This window comes from Vanellus vanellus, assembly GCF_965231255.1.
Source record: "Vanellus vanellus genome assembly, chromosome: 3".
In the NCBI taxonomy this organism is placed as follows: Eukaryota; Metazoa; Chordata; class Aves; order Charadriiformes; family Charadriidae; genus Vanellus; species Vanellus vanellus.
This window is the reverse complement of record NC_138907.1, coordinates 31,513,596-31,534,899: the sequence shown is the minus strand read 5'-3', so window position 1 is coordinate 31,534,899 and position 21,304 is coordinate 31,513,596. Positions and strand designations below refer to the sequence as shown.

Here is a 21,304-nt window from a genome sequence, read left to right as displayed (position 1 = left end):
GTGCTGTTTATAACGAAAGGGTTTTTTCGTTTGTTTGTTTTTGATGTATCCATGAGGAATTAGAGCTAGACCACCAACTGATTTCACATCGGCCACCCAAGTATTCTCTCAATATCAAAAGCAGAGATTCCTTTTCAAAATGTTAAGATTTTGCTTTCGTCTATAGTACCAATTATAATTTAATACAGCAAAACACCACCACAGATAGAAGATTTTTACTGTAAATCAGAACAGAGGAGTTCTGCATAAAAGCAAGGACTAAAGATGGGACAAAGGCAGAGCCATGATGGAATCCATGCATTGCAAACAACGTTGACATCATGGTACAGTTCACCCTGGAGAGTCAGTTTTCCATGCCCTAGGCAAATGCTCAACTGCCTTTTATCAGCACTATTAGTCATTATCATGACAGCAATATAGGATGAAATCAGCATCCGTTACATTGCATAGTTACCTTAAATGCCATCCAGCCACTGAAACACAGAGGGCTGGAAAATGACTGGGAGCAATATTGCGCTTTTGCTTGTGCTAGTGCATTTCTCAATTGATGCAAACACATTAAGACAGTTAATCAATTACAAATGAAAATCCATTCTCTGTACTATTAATGAATGCAGCTTTGTTTAGGTAAAAGCATTGTGTTGAAATACTTTGAACCAAACATTAACGGTGTATGAATTCTGAATAACAAAAGCAAAACAAACTCCTCCAAGGGTTTTTCCCTTTTAAAAGTAATTCTTCTATCATCTAAAGCAACTTCTTGTTGTTTTCTTTTGTAAACATATCCTAATAATGTGTCATGGATGAATCCTAATCCTTTGAAGTTCTCTCACAAAAGGAGCTAAGCAGTAGGAAAGTAAGGACCTGCAGAATCACCTTTCTACCTCCTTAAAAGCATACATGCTGCCTATTTCAAACATGACTTTCTGCAGCTTGAAAGGATGTTTCAGCTGTTTTCATAATCAACTGCTCTCTTCTTCCGAGAGTTTTCAAGTAATGCAGTGTGGAAATTGCACTGTCCGTATCTTACATTACAGTCACTAGCATAAGGATAAAAGACTCAGCAAGAGTGAGCTGGTTTGACACTCTACACTAAATCTGTAATGTGGAACATATTATTAAAAATAACAAATTAGCACCCTTTCATTAAGCTGCTGCTTTTTCCCTGTTTGTATCACACAGGTGAGACACAGGATAAAAGACCTGATTTGCAACCTGTACATCAGCAATCCCCCCTTGCCCTGTGTGCATAAGGAGCACAGTGCTGGATCCTGAAAAGAGATTCAGTCGTAATTCAATAGCTTTAAAATGAATTACTTTCATGTCAATATTGTTGCACGACTTTATATCCCAAACTTGATTTTCTTCTCAAGGAGGTCACAGGTGAAGCATACTATGGGTTCTAATGCATCTCTGAAGTGATAGTGTTAATGCAAATACTGAGGAGACTGACTAGTACTGATCCTATGGGAAAAAACCTGCATGCCAGATCTTTGTCTCAGCTTTCATCAGCAGCTGACAGGAAAAGGAAGTAGAACAAACAAGAATCTGCACCAATCACTTTTCCTCTAAACTGACAGAACAATTTGATGTATTTACTTCATCTATGTATGCATTCAGAAATCCATATTTAAAAGTTATTGCACTTCACTTACACATTATTCAGAAGTTTTGATTTGAGAATATAATAGGAAGCACATAGCTGACAGCCCTCCTTTAGAGACCTGAACCCAAGCTCCAGTGCCCATCTCCTAGAAAGCAACTCTGCCTCATAAATCTGCCATAGTTAGATGGCCTAAGGCAAAAAAAAAAAAAAATAAAGCACTTGCTACTAGCTGGAGGGCTCTATAGTACTGCATTGAACAAAAAGAAAACCAGAAATATCAACATTTCTAACAATCTTTTCCACCAAAATCAGAAAAGCGCTTTCTTGTTAACAGAAAGGATTTAAAAGGTACCATCCCATAGAATCTAACACAGAAGTATCCATCAGTTTTAGTTAGCTTTTTTCTTCACAATGCCAAGCGTCTGAGCTCAGGTAGCATGGGCATCATGAGAATTCATCTGAGCTCCAACATGCTTCAGTCTCTTTGCAGCCCTATCTGCTGGATCCAGTTTTCCATGTGTTTTATCCCTGGCAGTCCCATTTAATAATAGTATCCACAGACAAAGAGAATTGAGATGTGGAGTAAATTGATGACTTGTCCAAAGTCACAAATACTTTTTTCCCCGAGGCAGCTTCCTGAATCCTGTATTCACTGACCAACCTACAATCCTCCCAGTATGGAGGAATGGCAGCATCTCTGCCTCAGTTTCTCCATGTAAAAACACATGTTCTAAAGATGTTGTAAAGCTTACGTAACGTATAAAGTCTTCTATGATGATAAGAAATACCATACAAATGCAATTATTACCACACACAGGAAATCTTGGCTGTTTTCAATACAAAGGACATCAATGATACCAGCAGGAATAAGACCATGGTGTCAAGATTATGGCTTATATAATATTTTAATTCTCAACTACATTACCTACTGTCCTGCAACTTGTTTGCAAAACCACTCTTTTCATACCTCAGATACCAGTTGTTGATAAAACACCAAAAACGCCTTACATTATGTTTTACTGCATAGTCAGTTGCTTAAATTTTAGTGAGCTTTTCATACTTCCTACTTGCAGAAACTCTTCGCCATCCTCCGTTTTCCCTTTTGGCTTTATATTTAGTTTTCAAATAGCTATGTCTGTGCCTTTGCCACAAGCAATATAAAAATTACCTCTAGGCTATAAGCAGAAACAGGAAGTAAAAGCAAATCACCCAGTCTTACAAAACAGTGCTGATCTTCAGCAAGGGATTTAAATATTGAGATGTAGCCACCTCAAAATTAACAGTATCAGACAAAGGAAGCAATCATTTTGGAGGTTTGTCACCAATCACAATGGAAACACCACAGACATGTTTTTTACGTTTTCTTCATTTCATTGAATATGATTGTGGTGGGGGCAACTAGATGCAAAATTAATGGGATGAGCAGCGCTATTTAGGTGAGGCCACAACACAATCCAACAGGAACAGGTAGCACTGATGAGAAAAGACAACTTAAAGTCAAGCAAATGAGTAAGAGGTTGGTTTGTGTACTCCAGCATCTTCCAGTTAAGTGATACAATTTATTGTCCCTAGGAAGACTCCAGACAGGCACAATAATAATCTAGAATTAAAACTGTAGCTTGGTCATTTGAACATAAAAAGGATACACGCTAAATCAATATAAATAAATATCCCAATACTATTAAAACCATTATTTGATTATTGTGTTTGATACAACTATAATGGAACTACCTGTTTTTCGGATGCAATATATCAAACATGCTAACATTTTGCAGGCACTGACAAAAGGTTTTTCAGTTATAAATTATTTCTTTAAACTACAAAATATAAATATTTATGTGCATACACACACACATGTCCTTTTGACTGATGGAACCAATTTAGTCTAAATTTTTTTCATCTTTTTCTGTCTTTTTGATGGTAAGATTAATTTTGTTTTGGTAATCTGAATGGTCTTTTAACAACAGAAGATTATCTCCTATTTATTATGTTTTTTTCTACGGATTCTGTTTATCTTCTCAAATGCAAAATGTACAAGAAGTGGTGTTTTAGATTGGCAGCTCCATGCCTCCTTATTGCCATATGAATGCAGAGTAATTTATCCCCAAACCTTTGAATAAAATACAAATATTACAATTTGCAATGATTTTTTCCTAAGAATGAACTCTAAATAAATGACACAGTTTCTCTGCCACACCAAAATAGCGACTTCGCCCCACAGCAATTACATACTTCAATAGCCTTTCCGAAACAATTCGGAGAGGAAAATCCACTCTGCTGTTCAACTGATTCGGTCATCTATGTAACTACGTTTTCTTATCCTAACTATAGCAAGCTTTAAAGATCTCGGCAAGGAAGGATTTACAGGAAATTACAGCTCCAAATACAGATATCCAAGTAAGAATCAGTTTTGCCAGGGCAGCGACTTCAGACTCTGGCCTGCCTGCGCTTCTGGAGACGATGCTGGCAGGAAGTGGAAGGGGAAGCAACGCACTCCAGGCCGGGATAAGCAGCTCAGCAGGAAGCGAGGGAAGGCAGTTCCAGGCCAGTCAGCAAGATAATGAATTCAATCCAACCTCACAGTAATGAGGAGAAAAAGAAGTTTGACACTGATTTTTAGCTCCAAATTCAAACAATGCAATTAATGGTCGTCTGCTCTCTTCCTCCCATTGTAAGAAGGCATAAAACGAGCTTTGTTTGGTTTAGCCTTCAGAGCAAGAAAAGACACTACTTGTATGCACTGGTGCCGAGAGCTGTGCATAATCAAACCCTGTACAAAGAACCACGGGACAGATTAAGTCTTTAGTGCCTACAGAGACAGACACCAAGTGGAATTTTCATAAGAACCTAAATGGGAAAGGTGGCTACGTCCCAGTGAAGTTAAGGAACAAAAGCAGAAAAGGCCTTGGTTCCACATTGCTTTCTGTGGAGAGATATTTGCCTCAAGAGACCCTTCGCCTAATTGCTGAAACTTTTCCACTGGGTCCTCTAGAAGGAGCTACCAAGAATAGGCACTAACCAAGTGAAAACAGAAAGATGATGTCTTTTAAAAAAAAAATAATTAAAAATCTCTTTCTTCGGTTACTGAGGTTTTGTGCCTGTTACTTAGAAAACAACCTTCTGAAATGCTACTGATTACATTGCTACACAAAAGTAATAGTAAATTTGCAAAAAGGATATCAGTATTAAGAACACTGAGAGAATAATTTCAAACTGGAAGTACCTAATCTTTAACAGCACACTTCACATTCAGCTCATCTGTGATTAATGCATACCAACCTACGAAGTCAGTCCTCAACTGTTATTTGAGGAAGAAGGACTAAAAGGGAAAAGAAGGAAAATATTTAGTTGGGTGCTATAAAAATAGGAAACTAGTAATAAAATTTAGATCCTACTGAATTTAACAACACCATTATTTAACTTTATTCTGAGTAATCTTTAACAGAAACTCCAATTTTCTAACTAATTAAAAATCCCAACTGTAAGTCTCCCAGGAATACAGAGGAGAAGAATGAATAAAGAGAAAACTCAACATCAATACTAGCAAACTGAAGAAATGGATTCCAGATGCTTAAAGACAGATTCTTTTCTTAGTCTTTCTAGTGTAGGTATGAAACTGGAAGGTTGGATTCTTTCCATGTTGTCTTCCAAATCTCCTATTGATGTAAAATTGTTCCAGTAGAGCTGGGTTGGCCTCATTACAATCACAAAAGAACTAGTGCATGCCTCATGTTATCCAAAGCTTCTCAGACCAGAAATGCTGCAACAATTTCAGTTTCACCTGTGCTATAGCAAACCCAATCCACTTTTAAAGTTTTTACACAGTCCTTCAATGCTGGTAATGTTAGCAGTATTGCTAGAAGGAATCACTCTTAAAACTATTATGTAAATAAAACCCTGAGAGATGATAGCTGTGACATCATCAGCATACAGTATTTGTAACTCAAAAAAAGAATTTGGTAACAAAATAATTCCATTTTGATATTTTTACATGGGTAAGAGTTTGGGCAAAGAAACAAAAAAGATGCAAGTTCTCAAATACAACTTTTTATAGCCTGTACGTCTGCCATGTACACAGTAAAGGGAAACAGCTTCCACTATTCTTACTATACATTAAATTAGGAATCAGGAGTCTTATTCCCTAGAAAAAAATATTAACACTGCAGAGAAACTGGTGTAGAATGTACTGGACAGGATTAGTTGCATCAGCTTTTCACAAGTTCATTTGCAAATGACTTCAGGATTCTTAAAGGCTTTCTTCTCCAAAGGCAGTAGCAATTAAATTAAATACTTTCTAATACTTTCCATAATTTTTTATGTGTAGCTAAACTGGCATAGAAGAAAGATGTTTGTATTTCCTACTCCAAATCTTTCACTGAGTTGCCATTCTTCACTTGTAAGGAAACAGTGTGCCTAACAACCTAAGAGATTCATCCAGTGGGTAGCAAGAGTTCCACTGACTCATGCTGAGGCCAAGGAAATGGGTGATAAGCCTGAAAAGAATACAGAAACATAGGCCCATGTTATTTGATAGCTGAGATCCCAAGTCAGCCTTTCTGAAGCAATATAGAGTTAGAAATCTGTAAATAATGAGGACTGTGCTGCTGCAAAGAAACGGAAACATGAAAAGCTGGATCAAATCTTAATATGCCAAATGGCTTGGCTATCCTAGATGGAAAGTCTGTGAGCACACAGTCCTTCAGAGAAGACATCAAACAAGATTCTGCTGAGTACGTGAAGTCTCCTGCCCCTTCTCCTACTCAAAAAATTAGGGAAAATACTTGAAGAACAAGATACGATTTCCTTACATAACTTAGTCAAACACTCAAGCACAGATAAGGGAAATGCTTAATCTACCTAAGAGAAGCTAAATAACTTCTAGTGATGTCTACATTCTTCTGAAATTAAACCCTCCAAAGCAGTATCTTAACAAAACAGGAAATGTTGTTTCTGATACTGATTATAGCCCACAAAGACTAAATGAAATAAAACATATCTTATGTTTTATTATATTGTTATTATTTATTATATTATCATATTGTTAGATGTCTGACCTTCCCTGAGCACACATAATTTATGCTCTCTAATAATAAAGACCAGGGTTGACAGCCTTTTTTTAAAAACAAAACAAAACTATAATTAAAGATTTTTAATTTTCAAATCCTGAAAGTCATTAGGAGAGTCTTCAGCTTTTGGTTTGGTTTTGCTGGTTTAAGATCAATTCTGAAATCCACTATATCACCACACACTGGAGAAAAATATATTCATTATGGTACATTTGCCAGTCTCAAAAGTATAACTAAGAACTAATAACTCCTGCATTTGTACACAAAGGTACTATATTCAGTAAAATGTCCCAAGAAAGGATTTTGAAAAGGGACCCCGATTACAATTTAATGACTACAGCCAGCAAAAAGAGTTTAATAATAATAAATCCTTAAAAAAAAAAAGGCAAAAAAAGCCCAAACTAAAAGTTCATTTAAGATTCTGATAGATTGTATTTTAATAACTGCAAGTCCACTACATCCCACTGAATGTACTTTCTACTCATTCAATGAAGAGTACATAGTTAATTGAAAACAAGATATAAATCTAAATCTCAAGTTATTTTCCAGTCTTTATCAAGCTCTATCTCTCAAGGAAAACTTCCACTTATTAATATTAGCCTTGCAGCACAACAGGCAGACATATTCCTATTTTCCAGGGAAGTCTGCTGACACACAGAAGAATCTTGCCCAAAGTCAAGATGGCAGATGCTCCGGTTATGGGGTTTAACCAGACAATCCTCAAAAATATTATCATAAAATGGGTTCATCAGTGATTCCATTGCATACATCAAGAGCTATATTATATTGCCTGAAGTACTAAATTTGCACCAGTCTTGAAGTGTATTCAGTATAATAACTATACATTTCTATTCACTCCAAAAACTATGAATGCATAAAAACTACATGCTTTAAAACAAACATCTGCCATCACGACTATTAGCAAAATCTGCTGTACTTATAGAATGCATACAGATGAATTATAAAAAAAGTCTTAGAATTCTTTATAAATTTTAACTCTATTCTTTTTTCTTTTTCCAGAAACACTTTAAAGCATTTGGAAGTAAATAAAAACTTTAGTCCACAAGCTGTCCTAACACCAAAGTAAATCAGACACTGAAACTCAAATTGCTGTAGTTTAAAAAAAAAACAAAACAACCCCCCACTATTTAAATTTTACTGCATTTTCAGCTAATGAGACCTTTTTCTTCCCTTTTTTCCTCTCTGTTGAGCATGTATTCTATGTGATTCTCATACTGATACTTACAAAAAATTGAAATGTTTGTGAACTCTGCTTCTGAATATAATATTAAATGTAATGTTAATTGAATATTTGGGGGTGCATTGCTTGTTTACTTCATCAACTGAAATGTACAGGACTATTTTTGTAAAACTAAGAACGGGCCTGCTGAGGAAAAGCCTCAAACCTCATCTTGATATTCTGACCTCTCCATCTAAAACTTTCTTCAGATGTGAAGACAATCCCACAGTAGACGTCCAACTTTCACCACGCTCCAAGTAACATCCTTGCACACGGTTACTGGGGAAACTGCACTGTTAAATGGGCACTCTCAAAAAAGAAAACAGGATGGCTTCAGTTCTTTGTTGTACAATAGTTAAATACTGCTTCATATTTTCAATAAAGGCCAGACTAGATTTTGAAGCACCCTGACTAAAGTCTGAAAGCAATTATATATTTATACAGTTTCAATTTTCTGAAGTCTAAATGGGAAAAGAAGTTCTTTCTTCCTTTCTAGTTCTTTCTTGCCTTATGATATTGCAGTGCAAATGTAAACAATTACATCGCTCTGAAAAGAGAGCGGTACAGCTGCTTCCAGTATTTTAGACAGAGGTGAACTGATACCCTGGGTCACTTTTATCTACGCTGGAAAATTCATGAATCGCAATGGAAGATGTTTCCTTTAAATAGCACCGTTCACAGCAGAGCAGAGTTCCAAGATGTTGGGATGAAGTTAAAAACGCTGTATTAAAGATTTTTTGAAAAAAGAGTCTAATAAAGAAAAAAAGCACATGCTTAGGAATTAACTAGAAAGATCCAGTTTCCGGGTACTAATCTGGGAATTACAAACAGAGAAGTAGAAAGGGCATATTTCTCAGTGTTCCTTTACAACACTGTAATATAAATGAGATTTTCTATCTGTTCTGTCTTGGAGGAAAGAGCCCCGCTGGTGCAAACCTGCCTTATTAAAACTCCTCAGATTTATTCAGGTTGAGTATTTTGCCCTAGATTCTGATATTGCTTCACTATTTATTAATGGCTAATTTAGTGTGTGCTACAGAAATATAATTTCTGAGAAATATACCCCAGCCTTAGTATTAGAGAAATCAAGGATATACACCACATGTAATAGCTGAAATTCCAACATATCAGGCAGTTTGTTTGTTAAAGCTGCTAGCGTAGATTAAAAACTATATTTTACATTATTCCTGATATCACATATAATTCACTTTTTTTGAAGAATACATTCAAGAAATACAGCAGGAATAATGAAAGTAAACTAAAAGTCATAGCATGAAAAAAAGACAAAGGACTAAGCAGCATTTAAATCTGAATATCTATCTCAGCTTGCGATACTTTCCCTTGTATAGACCTTCTTAAAATTCAGAGAAATGATGAAAGGGCTTGATCTTCCTTTTTGGACTTGCTTCTTGCTTTCTTTGAAGTCTTCTTTTAAAAACTCTAACTTACAAATAATACACACATGCTCTGCTCATTCATTTTTATGTCCAGAGACTGCTTTTTACAGTGGCAAAACAATTTTGCCTCTCGCCCTCAACCCAAAGTAGAGAGCATCCATGAAAAGGCTCTAGCTGAGAAAAGGAAAGAGTAAATTCTGAATGACAGATAAAGATACCTATGGAAAACCAACTGCTCTACCTCGTAATTTTAGACGTAACTTCTACTACACACGACTAGAGTAATTCTATTCTTCCAGCCAAATTGTATCTGCATGAAGGTGAGGCAGGGGTGAGAGGGCTGCTGGAAGGAGAAGCAACATTAGCAAGCCTCACAAACCATACAGTATTCTGAGACTACCACAAGAATTAATACAGTATTGACACCGCAGATGCCTTTGCAGAGGTATTTCCAAGAATATGTTATGATTAGCAAAATCGTTAGAGAAAAAAAGAAAAAAAAAAACCACACAAAACAACACAAACCCACATTATTATAGTCCGGGATAATGAGGTTCCAATGCGTTCATTCTACTTTGGCAATGCAAAATCCACAGATTTAGTTAACAATATGCCTTAAAGATCTATCACAGACTGAAGGTCTACTAAATTATGAGCATGGTTGTTGCTATAAAAATAAAAAAAAGGTTTACGACGATGCAAGTGTGATCTGCAAAACATGCCAACAAAGCTTCTGACAAAAAAAACTACTGCCCTTTTGTATGCAGCTCTTTTTACCTACTTCTGTGGTAAAATATTTTTAGTTATGTATTTACTTCAGCTAGTAATACTCACTTTTGAAATACTGAGATTATAGTTTGCTTTATTCTCCAACGATATAAAGAATGGCTTATCACTGAGAGGCATAAAGGAACATGTACATTTAACAGTACCAAATGTCCAATAGTAAAACAGAATCCAAAAGCCCCTCTTAATGATGGCCATGTTCACTAGAGACAAGGGCTTCCCAAGAGTAGTGTTCTTTATTACTCTAATCTCTAATTTTTAGGTCACTCACTGTACTGCATAAGCATTACCTCGAAACAAAAGTAACAGCAAGTATGAATTTTGCTGATTTACAAAATATATAATGTATTAACTTTTCTCAAATGCTTTATCTTTGCTGAAACTCCATATTATGCACCACAGGTTTTTAATACTGTTCACTATTCCTAAAAGGGAAGTGCAAAAGACCAAAATGATTTAAGATCCTGAGGCAAATGAGCACAGGTAATGGTGCTGTCTTTTTAGAACATCTGCTTATTATTTTAAAAAAGTCTAAGAGTTTGAAATTCAAGGTTTTACCTAAGAAATAACAATGGTACTATTCAGTTAAATGATTGATTTGTTTAATTAGCTTTTGAAAAATGAAAAATTATCTACTTCTACTTAATATATTACAACACTTTCATACTTATTTTCAATGGATTCGGCAACTATATACAGATTTTGAGCCTCCACTAAGAACAAACTTTGCTAAATTGACTTGTTTCCAGCTGTACTCAAATATTTATTTTAATCTATCAAGACTATACTCAAAAAATACATAGTTTTTGAGACTTCAGGCGTTTACCCTAATGTAGAACTCATTTTATAAATAGAAGTAGATTTGCAGGCTTTGTTGAAGGCAGTAAATATTTGGTTAATGTTTAGAAATGACATTAACACTCTCAAAGTTTTCACAACCACACCAGTACATGGAATGGCCAAGAACATGGCTAGACCTGTCTTTAATGTTATGTATTACCTCATCTATTCATCCCCTAATAAATTAATTAAAATAGACTATACCAAGACTTTTTTCCTCAATTATATTAACGATAAACAGACTTGACTGTTGTTGGGGAGCATATGGGTCAAGAGGGAACAGATCGATTCAGAGCACACTACTGCAACAACAAAACTGTAGAACAAAACACATACTAAACATAATAAAATACATAATCTATACTCTGTTAAGTACAACAAACCAAATATATATAAACAATATTATATGTAATTTTTACATCATATAATGCTATACAATGAGCATTGGATTAATCTATGTTGTGTCTTGTATTATGGAATAACTAGCCATATACAGAATTCCAAAAATGCATTTTATTTCAAATCTTATTACTAGTTTCACTTGTGGATCAAAACACCACTATAGCTTTTAATTTGATACTTTTCTCCATTTTTTTTTTTTTTTTCAAAAGACACGCTAAGCACATGCAGTGGTAAAATTAAATATGCCTATTCCAAAGGCCTTGCACAATTTTGTTAGGAAAAAACCCCAACATATGGAAATCAGAGCTTTCACTACATAAATGGAGAAGAGAGGGACAGCAGTTTGGAACATGGTATGTATATGAGTTTCATTACTTTTCTATTTCAGTCTAATGCAATTTTCCTTAAACAATTACAAACTCTTACAGTACAATACAAAGGCGCCTTTAAACCAAATCTTCTACCAGAGTCTTGCTCCCTGCGAAGCACTTGTTTTGGCAAATAGCTAGAAGCCTGCCAAGAAAAGGTCATCGATCTTTGCCTGAAAAGCTTGAGCCAGCTTTATGCAGTAAGAGCTTATTACAAACACACAATGCTTACCAGATGTTCCATCAGCTAACTGGATACAATCCAAGGGATGGCTTTAAATCCACGGAGAGATGTTCGTTACGAAGGCATTTGCCACACAAAGTCAAAATTACATAAGCCCCCTTTGGAGAACCTCTTCACTGAGAAATGCAGTTTAAAAGTATCATGCGCTGACAGACTGAATTGTCACCAAGTGATAACTTTAAAAAGAATTTGGGGTTCAAACAATTAGTCTGCAAGGTTCATTTTCCCAACCAAATGCCTGTGTCATTACTGAAGTCAGTATTAACTTGCAAGAGCAAAGAACGTAATGTGGACTGTCAAACTAGTATTTCACAGCTCCTCCTCTCAGGCTTTCCAGTTATTGTCATTCAGGTAACACACAGAAATCTGCTCTCAGATGCCATGCTAACAACAGGTGAAATTTTGTCTCAGAAGAATCACATCACCTACCAGGCCAACAAGTAAATACACACCAGAGTCAGATGAATTACAGATATATACAGACATTAACTTATTCTGGGAAAGCAAGCGATTTATTTAAAATTGTTCATTTGAGAGATGAAAAAGTTGGCTGCCTGAGCATTATAACCTTCAAGTTTCCATATTAGTATAAATGCAATGCTTAGGGGTTTGGGTTTGTTGTTTTTTTTTTTTTCCCTTTTTTTTTTTTTCTTTTGAATAAACAAACTAGAAACTCAAGATGTGGATGGGCAAAGATTTCTTCCAGTTATAAAAACACAGTCATAAAATACATTACTAGTTCTAAGAAGAGAAAGAATGAAACCTAGGAAAAAAAAAATATCATTTTTGTAATAAGCATCCACACTCAGCAGAGAGGTATTTTAAGATTAAATGAAATAAGACCCTAGAGAAAAGACTTATTAGTAATAGTTTTGAATTATCCCTCCTGAGAGGAGAAAATGAAGGCATAGCAGAAGGAGAAAACTTTGCAAATCAGTTTAAGCTTCTTTTAATTCTTTGATTTTACCCTTTTTTCTCACTTGTGGTTTGAATGACTGCTGATCTTTTGGTACTGAAGCAGTGAAAAGCCGAATGGGGAAAAAATAATCCCCCAAACCCTACCGACATAAAACCAAAGCTTCAAAGGAAATAGGTTCTCAGTTGATACCTTAGGTAATGAGTTTTGAAAACAAAGATTCTGGTTACATTTGAAGTTGGCTCACATACTACTGCTTTAGGCTGTTCTGTGAAAGCAAGGAAGCCTACAGAATAAAAACCAAAAAGCTAGTGTAGTATCCTACCTTTACTCAAGCTATGAGTAAAAAGGTGAAATTAGACCTTTAGAAGAAGCAGAGTCCTCCTTCTAGAGACTGAACAGAGCAGAGCAACAAATGTGTGCCTGTTTTCTCTGACTGGGTATTTTCCTTATCATTGGGAAGGGAGAAAAGGTACATAATATGGACACTTCAAACCGTATCTCCCTGAGCATACAATATTCTTGAGAACTTTCAGGGGGAGCTGCATTTGTCAAAGAGCTCTAGCTCATAAACCTACCTGAGTCAAGTGACAGCAGACAGAAACCATCCAGTTAGCACTGCCAGTACAGCACTGTCCTGTTCAGACAGTTTCAGGTTATTTTAACTCTTAGAAAAAGCCCTAGCCTTGCGTCTAACTATATAATGTTCACGTGGTTTGCCAAGTCTTGGTAAACAGCTTCCCAGACATCAAGCAGCATCCTTACTTCACAGATACTTTACGTTTTATCCCTGTAAGACTTCCTGCACCAATGCTACAACAGATCCATTCATGCAGATCCTTTCCGCTCCACCTACAGCTCTGGAGATGCTGCAGAGGCTTGTTGGGGCCCCCACTAAGGGCAGCACACTCTGACTCCACCTTTGCCTCTCCCCAGACTCCATATGGCTCTTCCTAAACCACTCCCAACACATCAGCTTCCTCACACACACTAAAATACAGACGAAGGTAAGGATATGTGTGTGTTGAATGCTCAATCAAATTTTGGGTTGCAAAATAAGGGATAAGAAGGTCTGTGCAGTAAAACTATTAAGGGACTCTGTGATTCTTCTTTTCCATGTGTTTACCATAAGCTCATGGGCTATTATAAACAGGTTCTCCATCCGCTTTCATTTAAAAAACAAACAAACAAAAGAGGAAACCTTTGTAAACAGGTGGTTAAACCATCACAGACAAAACTAATACAATAAAGAAGGTTGACTTCTGTGTTAAAATCTTAAAATGCAGTTATTCACAGTGAAAAGATAGTGATCAACTTGAAACTTTCTTTTAGAGAGTGTGCTATTCCTCCTGGCAGTAGCATAAGGTGTTCTAGAGATACATCCTGATGGAAGAGATGCATCAGTGGGAATAGAGAACAATTTGTACCTTCTAAAAAACTAAGAAATGTTTCTAGAAAGAGGTGAGCTGCTCTCCACCCACTGGAAGAATATTCAGCTGAGGCCTATCTACCTAGTCATGTACTAGAAATTCTGAACAAACACAAGCATTCTTTCAGTGCCTGTTCAACACCCCAAGATCAGCAGCTGATGGCTACCAGGAACTATTTCACGGCCTGCCTGATGAATCTTTCAACAGCACCACAAATGTCCCAAAATGGCAACAATCAAGAGAGGACAAAAAAAACCCAACGCTATTCTATTTGCAATAGAAGACATCAGTGAAAGAAAACACCACTCTTCACTAACACAAATTGCTGAAACAACCAAGCAAGAAGACTAGGTCCTGGCTGCATGTCATTTAGATTTTGAGGCTTCTGGATAAGCACCTTCTGATGTTCACTGTTCAGACAGTGCCTAGCACAACCAGATCTCATTTTCTGGCCCCTTACAGCATAAGCAGCATAATTAATGATGATGGTAACAATGACTACAAAATAGTCTAAGGAACAAAAGCTCTGACAAATGGTTACATTAGGAATTGTAGAGACAGTTTTCAACTCATGGGGTATTTTCTACTAACAGATATTTACAAAAGGATGCTACAACATGGAACAGAAATACAATTTTTATTGCTGTATTGATTCTACTGAAGTTGGATGCCTGGAACAAATCCTGTGGATATTCTGATTAACAAGCTGTATCTGTTATAGATTTATCAAGTATGAGACACAAAAAGAGCATTAAGAAGCATACCCTACTTTCTACTGATACTATTTTCCTTTTTCCTGCACAACTTCTGCCAATCAGCAATAATCGTATTTGCAAAACTGAGAGCCTTCAAGTAAATGAGCTAGGGAGAACTGTGAAACTTCTTCGAAACACATGTATTTTGACTTATTTGTTAAATACAAAACCTGATATAGGCAGAAGCCTAAGGACTTCTTTGTTAGATATTTCAATGCAAAAGGTCAAATAATCAACCTTATCAAAATGTTTTACATTCACAAAATACTGCCATGACTTCAGCTAACAGGCTTTACTGTTAAATATCAACTTAAGTTCTTCACCCCATGAAACTTAAGTATCTTAGGAGCAGATGAATCTGAAGATGAATGTATTGGAAGACGTAATCTTTTGTAACTACATAACTTGTAGGCATAACCAAGAACTTCCAACAGGCTGCTTTCTGCAGCACGAGCTGTTTTATTGCAATTCAACTGCCTGCTCTAAAATGAGGAATCTGTAATTGCATAGAAAGAAAATTGCCTAATGCAAATTGAGACATCTAACAACGATAAGTAATCATTACAATTGATTAGACATATTACATAGAAAAAGTTTTGAATAGTTCTTAAATTCTTATTACATGCTACCTATAACAAATACAGTTAAGAAAAAACCTAATGTGCCAAGGTCATTCTGAAGTCATTCTACATTCACTACTGACATATTGCAAATGGTAACTTAATTTGTAAGTTGGTAGAAAGCTACCATGAGTAACTGCATACATTTGTGTCACACACAAACCAGTAATTCCAAAGAAACAAGAAATCTACAATGACAAACACAGCAGGGAGGTCACAAGCTTTTAAACATAGCAGCATCTGTCTTTCAGTCTATATAAAACTGACTTTGTTGAAAATGTTTTTAATCATTCCTCAGGCAATTTACCTCTCTTACCCACTTGATGGCCATCTGTTATTCCAGTTCATAAATTGAATCACTGTGTCATCATATTAGTTATGTTTTAAACTTTCAACCTGCATTTGGATCGTGATCAGCTACACCGGAGCTCTTAAGCATTTCTGAAATAATTCAAAAAACTTCCCTCACAAAACTCTAAGCACTAAAATAGATGAAGAAACATTGCTAAAGCATGTCAATAAAACAGTCAATGAGTGCACTTCAGCCTAGAAATAACACATGTGCTACAGCACCACAGAATTAATATAGAAAATCAATATGACCTCGGACAACAAGCAGCACTGAAGAAATAAGACAGCATGTCTTATATAGAGTCCCCTGCCCATTGAAAGACTGGTAAACAGACATACCCTTCTCCACAGCCCTGGCAGAAGTTGAAGATCCAAGACCAAAAACCCGTGTAATCATTACACTCGGTTTGCAAAGTAACAGAGAATAAATAGGATAGGTCTTTCCCAGGCTACTTACTTCTTACAAACACAGGTCTACTACAAACTTTGTTTTTCTTATAGCTGCGTATATAAGGTGGAGTCACCAGATGTTTGGTTAATACCAGAACTGACTGATTACACGCTTTGCAAGTCTGACAAATTCTGGCAGAGTAACAACAACAATCACCCAGACTTTGACATGGTCTCCCAAAAGCAAGTTATCAGAAATGCTTATTCTTAAAGATCCTATGTGCTTGCATATGGCAGAGTACATGTCTCAATGAAATCAGGCAAAAAATTCCAACTAATACTACCGGATGCTGTGTCAGGTCCACAGAAGCTCCATTTGTTTGTTTGACAAAGCAATTTGTTTTTAAAATATCCCTTTAAGTTCTGACTGGGCAGTTATTACTTGTCAACACTTTAAAAATCCAATAAAATTATTAAAATTATAAACAAACATTTTATAAATCAAACTTTACTGATTAACTGTTGTAGTTATTGTAGCCTGTGAATGGATACCTTAGTGTGTATCTACATTTGGGAAGTTTCCACTGACACAGCTGTTTCCATTCATGGGAGACACAAATAGACATTGACACTGAAAGCACAGAGCCATTTTAAATAAAGTAAATCTACAGAAGGTAACTAACCCTGCAGATCAATTTCAGCACAGATTGTAAAGACCTGAATCACAGGTGTTATGGAAATACTGGTAACATAGTTTAAAATGGAGAATTTTAAATATGTATTTTAAGAGCTCTTTTCTCCCCCTTTTCTAAGTCCACACCAGCAAAGCATACTAAAGTATTTTGCAGAACTGGTTTTGAAAGCACAATACGGGAGTGTTCAAATTTCAGCAGAAAAAAATTAAATCCTAACTTTTGAGGACATCACCTTCTACATGATAAACAGTTCATTTAGCATTTTTTTTTTTTTTTTTTACTATGTGCGCCAGACAGTTCCTACTACAGAATTTACAAGATTACTAAAATAAATAGTTACTCACCCTCCCTCTCAGTGCTGAACCAATATTCAGAAGCTATAAGCAGGCTTCAAAACAGGATTAGTGTAAAAAAGATGATGACAAAAATATTTCTGTTAGGTTTGTTGTTGTTCTTGTAAGGGCTTTTTACATAGCTTGCTTTCCACTTCTCAGACTTCAGTATTTGTGTTTTCCAACCTTTTTCTGCCTCAAAGACTAGAATTGAATAGGAGCAAGTTCTAGAAAATAATGTTTTCAGAACAAATCCAAATACCTTGAGATTTCAATCATCCACTCTGAGAGCTGGCAGTGCTGCAAGATATCCAGTGGAGAGCAGTCTAAAGCTTTGGGCTTTCCAGGCTATCCCCTCACAAGTGCACTGTTAGTGCTGGAGAAGTAGAGCTTCTCCTTCAAGTGGCTTCTGAAGGAAATTTCAGAATATAGGAAGTGGCAGAGAAGCTGGCACAGCTCTGTAACTTCCCATGGATTTGTAGCTTGTCTTTAGAATGGGAAAAAAATTGCAAGTAGCAAAGCCAGCAACTCAACCCTTTGTTCTACAGTTCCATATAAAAATACCTGCCAGATGCCGATATTGATATCTAAGGGTGGCTCTTAACAAGTCTGTCTCAATGGGACAGGGAGAGGCTGAAGTACTCTTTACCTCCTTTTGTAATCTGCCATATTTCCATCCGTTCTGTACACCTAAGCCACACAAACGATGAAAGTCCATGAAAGATTCAGTTTAGAGGAGGAGGAAGGAGGAAGAGAAATTGTGTACTTTTGTTGAGGAAGTCAGCTTATAACAATGAACTGTCTTCATTGTTTTGCCATACAAGCGCAAATAGTGCAGGATAAGCAATCCAGCAGCTGGGACTAAGGGACAATTGAATTTTAAGAGGTATATGGAAAGAACATCTTAAGTCAATATTATGTAAAAGCTTACTAAAAGTATTGAGAATATACTACTAATGATAATGTTTCTTCTTTATCCACCATTTAGGATTTTTTATGCCTGTTAGTTTCTGTGTGGGTTAAGTGTTTCTGTTCACTACAGAAGGATGCATACATTTGTTATATTAAACTAGGTGCTTCACTAAGACAGCTGAGGTGAAAGGAGACTCATCCAAAATTAGCTAGGCCTCAGCCTCAATAAAGCAGTCTAAATATAGGATTTCAAAACATCACTAACAAAACACTACAAAAACTGTTTATGAACTGTTGTACAAACCTGGTCCAATTTCCCTTGTGAGGAAAACCATAACTTTCTTAGAGAATTTTGCAATACTTCCAGACAACACTTTTTCACAGTTATTTAATTGTATGGGAAAGCTCTAAAACTATACAAGTTCAATTGCATTATGTAAGCACAACAACCTCTCCAGGGTTCTACCAAATTCACCCTTACTAAAGCCTCTTGGTCTTCCCAAGGGCTTCCCATAAGAAGCATTTCATAAACTGTTTTCCCTCAGTGGCCTGTTTCCATTTGAGTGATCCCCTTCAACACTGATGTAGTGACACAAATTCTAGTTCTGCAAATTTCTTTCCAAGCACCTTTCAAGTGTCACAAGGTAATGCACCACACAATATAAGAGATATTACCATAGCCTTTTTTTCTTTTCCTGTATAAAAGGTTATAGAGTTTTAAAGGACTTTTGAAGAACCACATGACAACATTCTTCCTGCTCTTTGACAATCTGACACACCTGAATGCACCTTGTGATGGAACAGTAACACTATGCTCATCTGGTTATCAATTAACTATCAATGGCAGGTTGGAAGAACATCCACCTGCCTTACAACAGAACCACACCAATGCCTTTAACCACATTTTAGTGCCATCACTGGCATGCCAATTAGCAAGATAAGTAGAAACTACGATTAAACTGATATATTCTTCAATATCCAGGAAGAAAAAAAGGAAGAGCATATCTTATGTGGGTACAAAATGTGGCTATAAGATGAAGTTTAAATAATTGTTTGCTTTGCTTTTAAAATTCAGGATTTAGAGCAAAATGTGTTTTTGCAAGCTACTGTTAGTAATTGGTCAGAGCACAGCAATTCATTATGTAGAACAGAAATATAAAAGCATTCTTCTGCTGTTTCTAAACTGTGCCAGGCCAAATAATTTCATTTCATAGCATTTTCTGTTTCAGCTCCTGTCGGGGTTTATGTGAATCTTCTTTACGTACCGCTAACCTTATTTATTTGAGCTCTATGAACTACTAGGGAAAGTGGATCAGTGGACATCTTTTAAAATAATCAAACCCAAACCAGCCGTCTAGGCCGTTTCAGCAGGTCAGGCTGTCATTGAGAGCATGACTAAGATACAGATTTGCTTCTTCATAAATTCTCTTATTCCCACCATATACATAATTTACCATATACAAATATATTTACCATATACAAAATCTGTTTATTTCTGCACCACCTGACTCTGTTGCCACTTAACAGCAGAAAAATATCTTAAGAGTTTAATAAATATCTCTTCTGTCTTTCCTTTTTTTTTGTCCCAACATGTAACTGATGTATCATAAAAATGAACACACCTCTTACCATTACAATGTTTTGATCATTACTTTACTTGAGAAAGAAAACATTTAGTGGAAAAATACCAAATATTAGAATAATTTAAAAAGAAAATAAACTCTTCCCCCACCTTTGAAATCTTGTGATTTCTACTTACATAATGGTTAGCCTTCTTCCAAAAATAAGAATTTGGAAGTTTCTTCTGGAACTTCATACTAGTAAACTATTCTCATTTCATTACTATCCTTTTAGCTGATATTGCTACCCATCGGTGTTTAACAGAGTTAGATGAACTGCAACTGCTCATTGACTCACACACAGATACATCAAAATGTATTAACTTTAACTTGAGCTCATACAGATTTAAGAGGATATTGGAACAGCACCTCTTCCAATCCTTCCATTTCAGAGGCCCTTGGAAGATTCCATTCATGAAAGTATAAGATAAAATATTGAAAGCCCCTACCTTCACCTGATGATCCTGAAAGGTCTATGATGACATACACTCTGCCTTCTGGCTCCAAGTCAATCTGCAATCAAGAAGAGAATTAGAAGAAAACTTACAAGGGTTCTCAAAGCAAGTGACTGCACATGCAGGAAAGAAAAAGTTTCCAAAACTTGTGAAGCCAAGGTGTAGGCAGTCACATTGGCAGGTCTACAGTTCACTACCAACAGAGACTCCTTTTACAAAGAGGTATTGAGGACCTTGTAACCTTCAGTGAAGTGTGTGCCCTTAGCACTTGGAAAGCTTGAACCCAGTGAATTTTACAAATCAAATATTTAAAGCACTGTTTTGCCATACATTTACACCACTATTTCCAAGGAGACAAGGAAGAAAGTTAAAAAGTGGTGGTATCGAGCAACTTTTTTACTGTAATTTATACTGAGCACAGCTATGCAAATGTGAAAAACAACACTGTGGCCTATTCAGATCCCAGGGAGACAGATCAGCTCTGGTCACAGAAGGGGGGAAGTGAACACACACAGCTCATACGGCTGGTTAACACGTGTTTATAATATGCCCTTTGTATCCCCACTGGGAGAAAGAAATACATGCTTTATCCTCTTTTTCTGAAATACAAAATTTGTTTATTTCCACACCATTCTGGTAGATTTTAAGGAGTCTTTGCTCTTGTGGAGATCACTTTCACTCAGCATGAAATACAGGTACTCAGTATCAAGCTGCTGTACTTCAAGATTTCACGGACTGTGGTAATAAGCTCCTGTATATTTAGGCACCACAACGAAGAGCTCATTACACATCGTCCTGTATTTTACCACACATTTCACCAGTACATCTAAATACTGCTGCATTTGAGTATCTTAATGGCGTCCCACACATTGCAGACAAT

The 21,304-nt window shown here is 36.2% G+C and overlaps 1 protein-coding gene across 1 annotated transcript in view; it reads right to left on the bottom strand.

Moving 5' to 3' along the window:
- Window positions 1-21,304, bottom strand: part of PRKCE (protein kinase C epsilon) — a gene marked incomplete at its 5' end in the record, with an annotated part of 294,498 nt that overhangs the window by 172,794 nt on the left and 100,400 nt on the right. Inside the window, one exon of the mRNA XM_082480593.1 lies at window positions 20,419-20,482. Within this exon, the coding sequence (XP_082336719.1) occupies window positions 20,419-20,482 (64 nt within the window). The remainder of the gene's footprint in view (window positions 1-20,418; window positions 20,483-21,304) is intronic.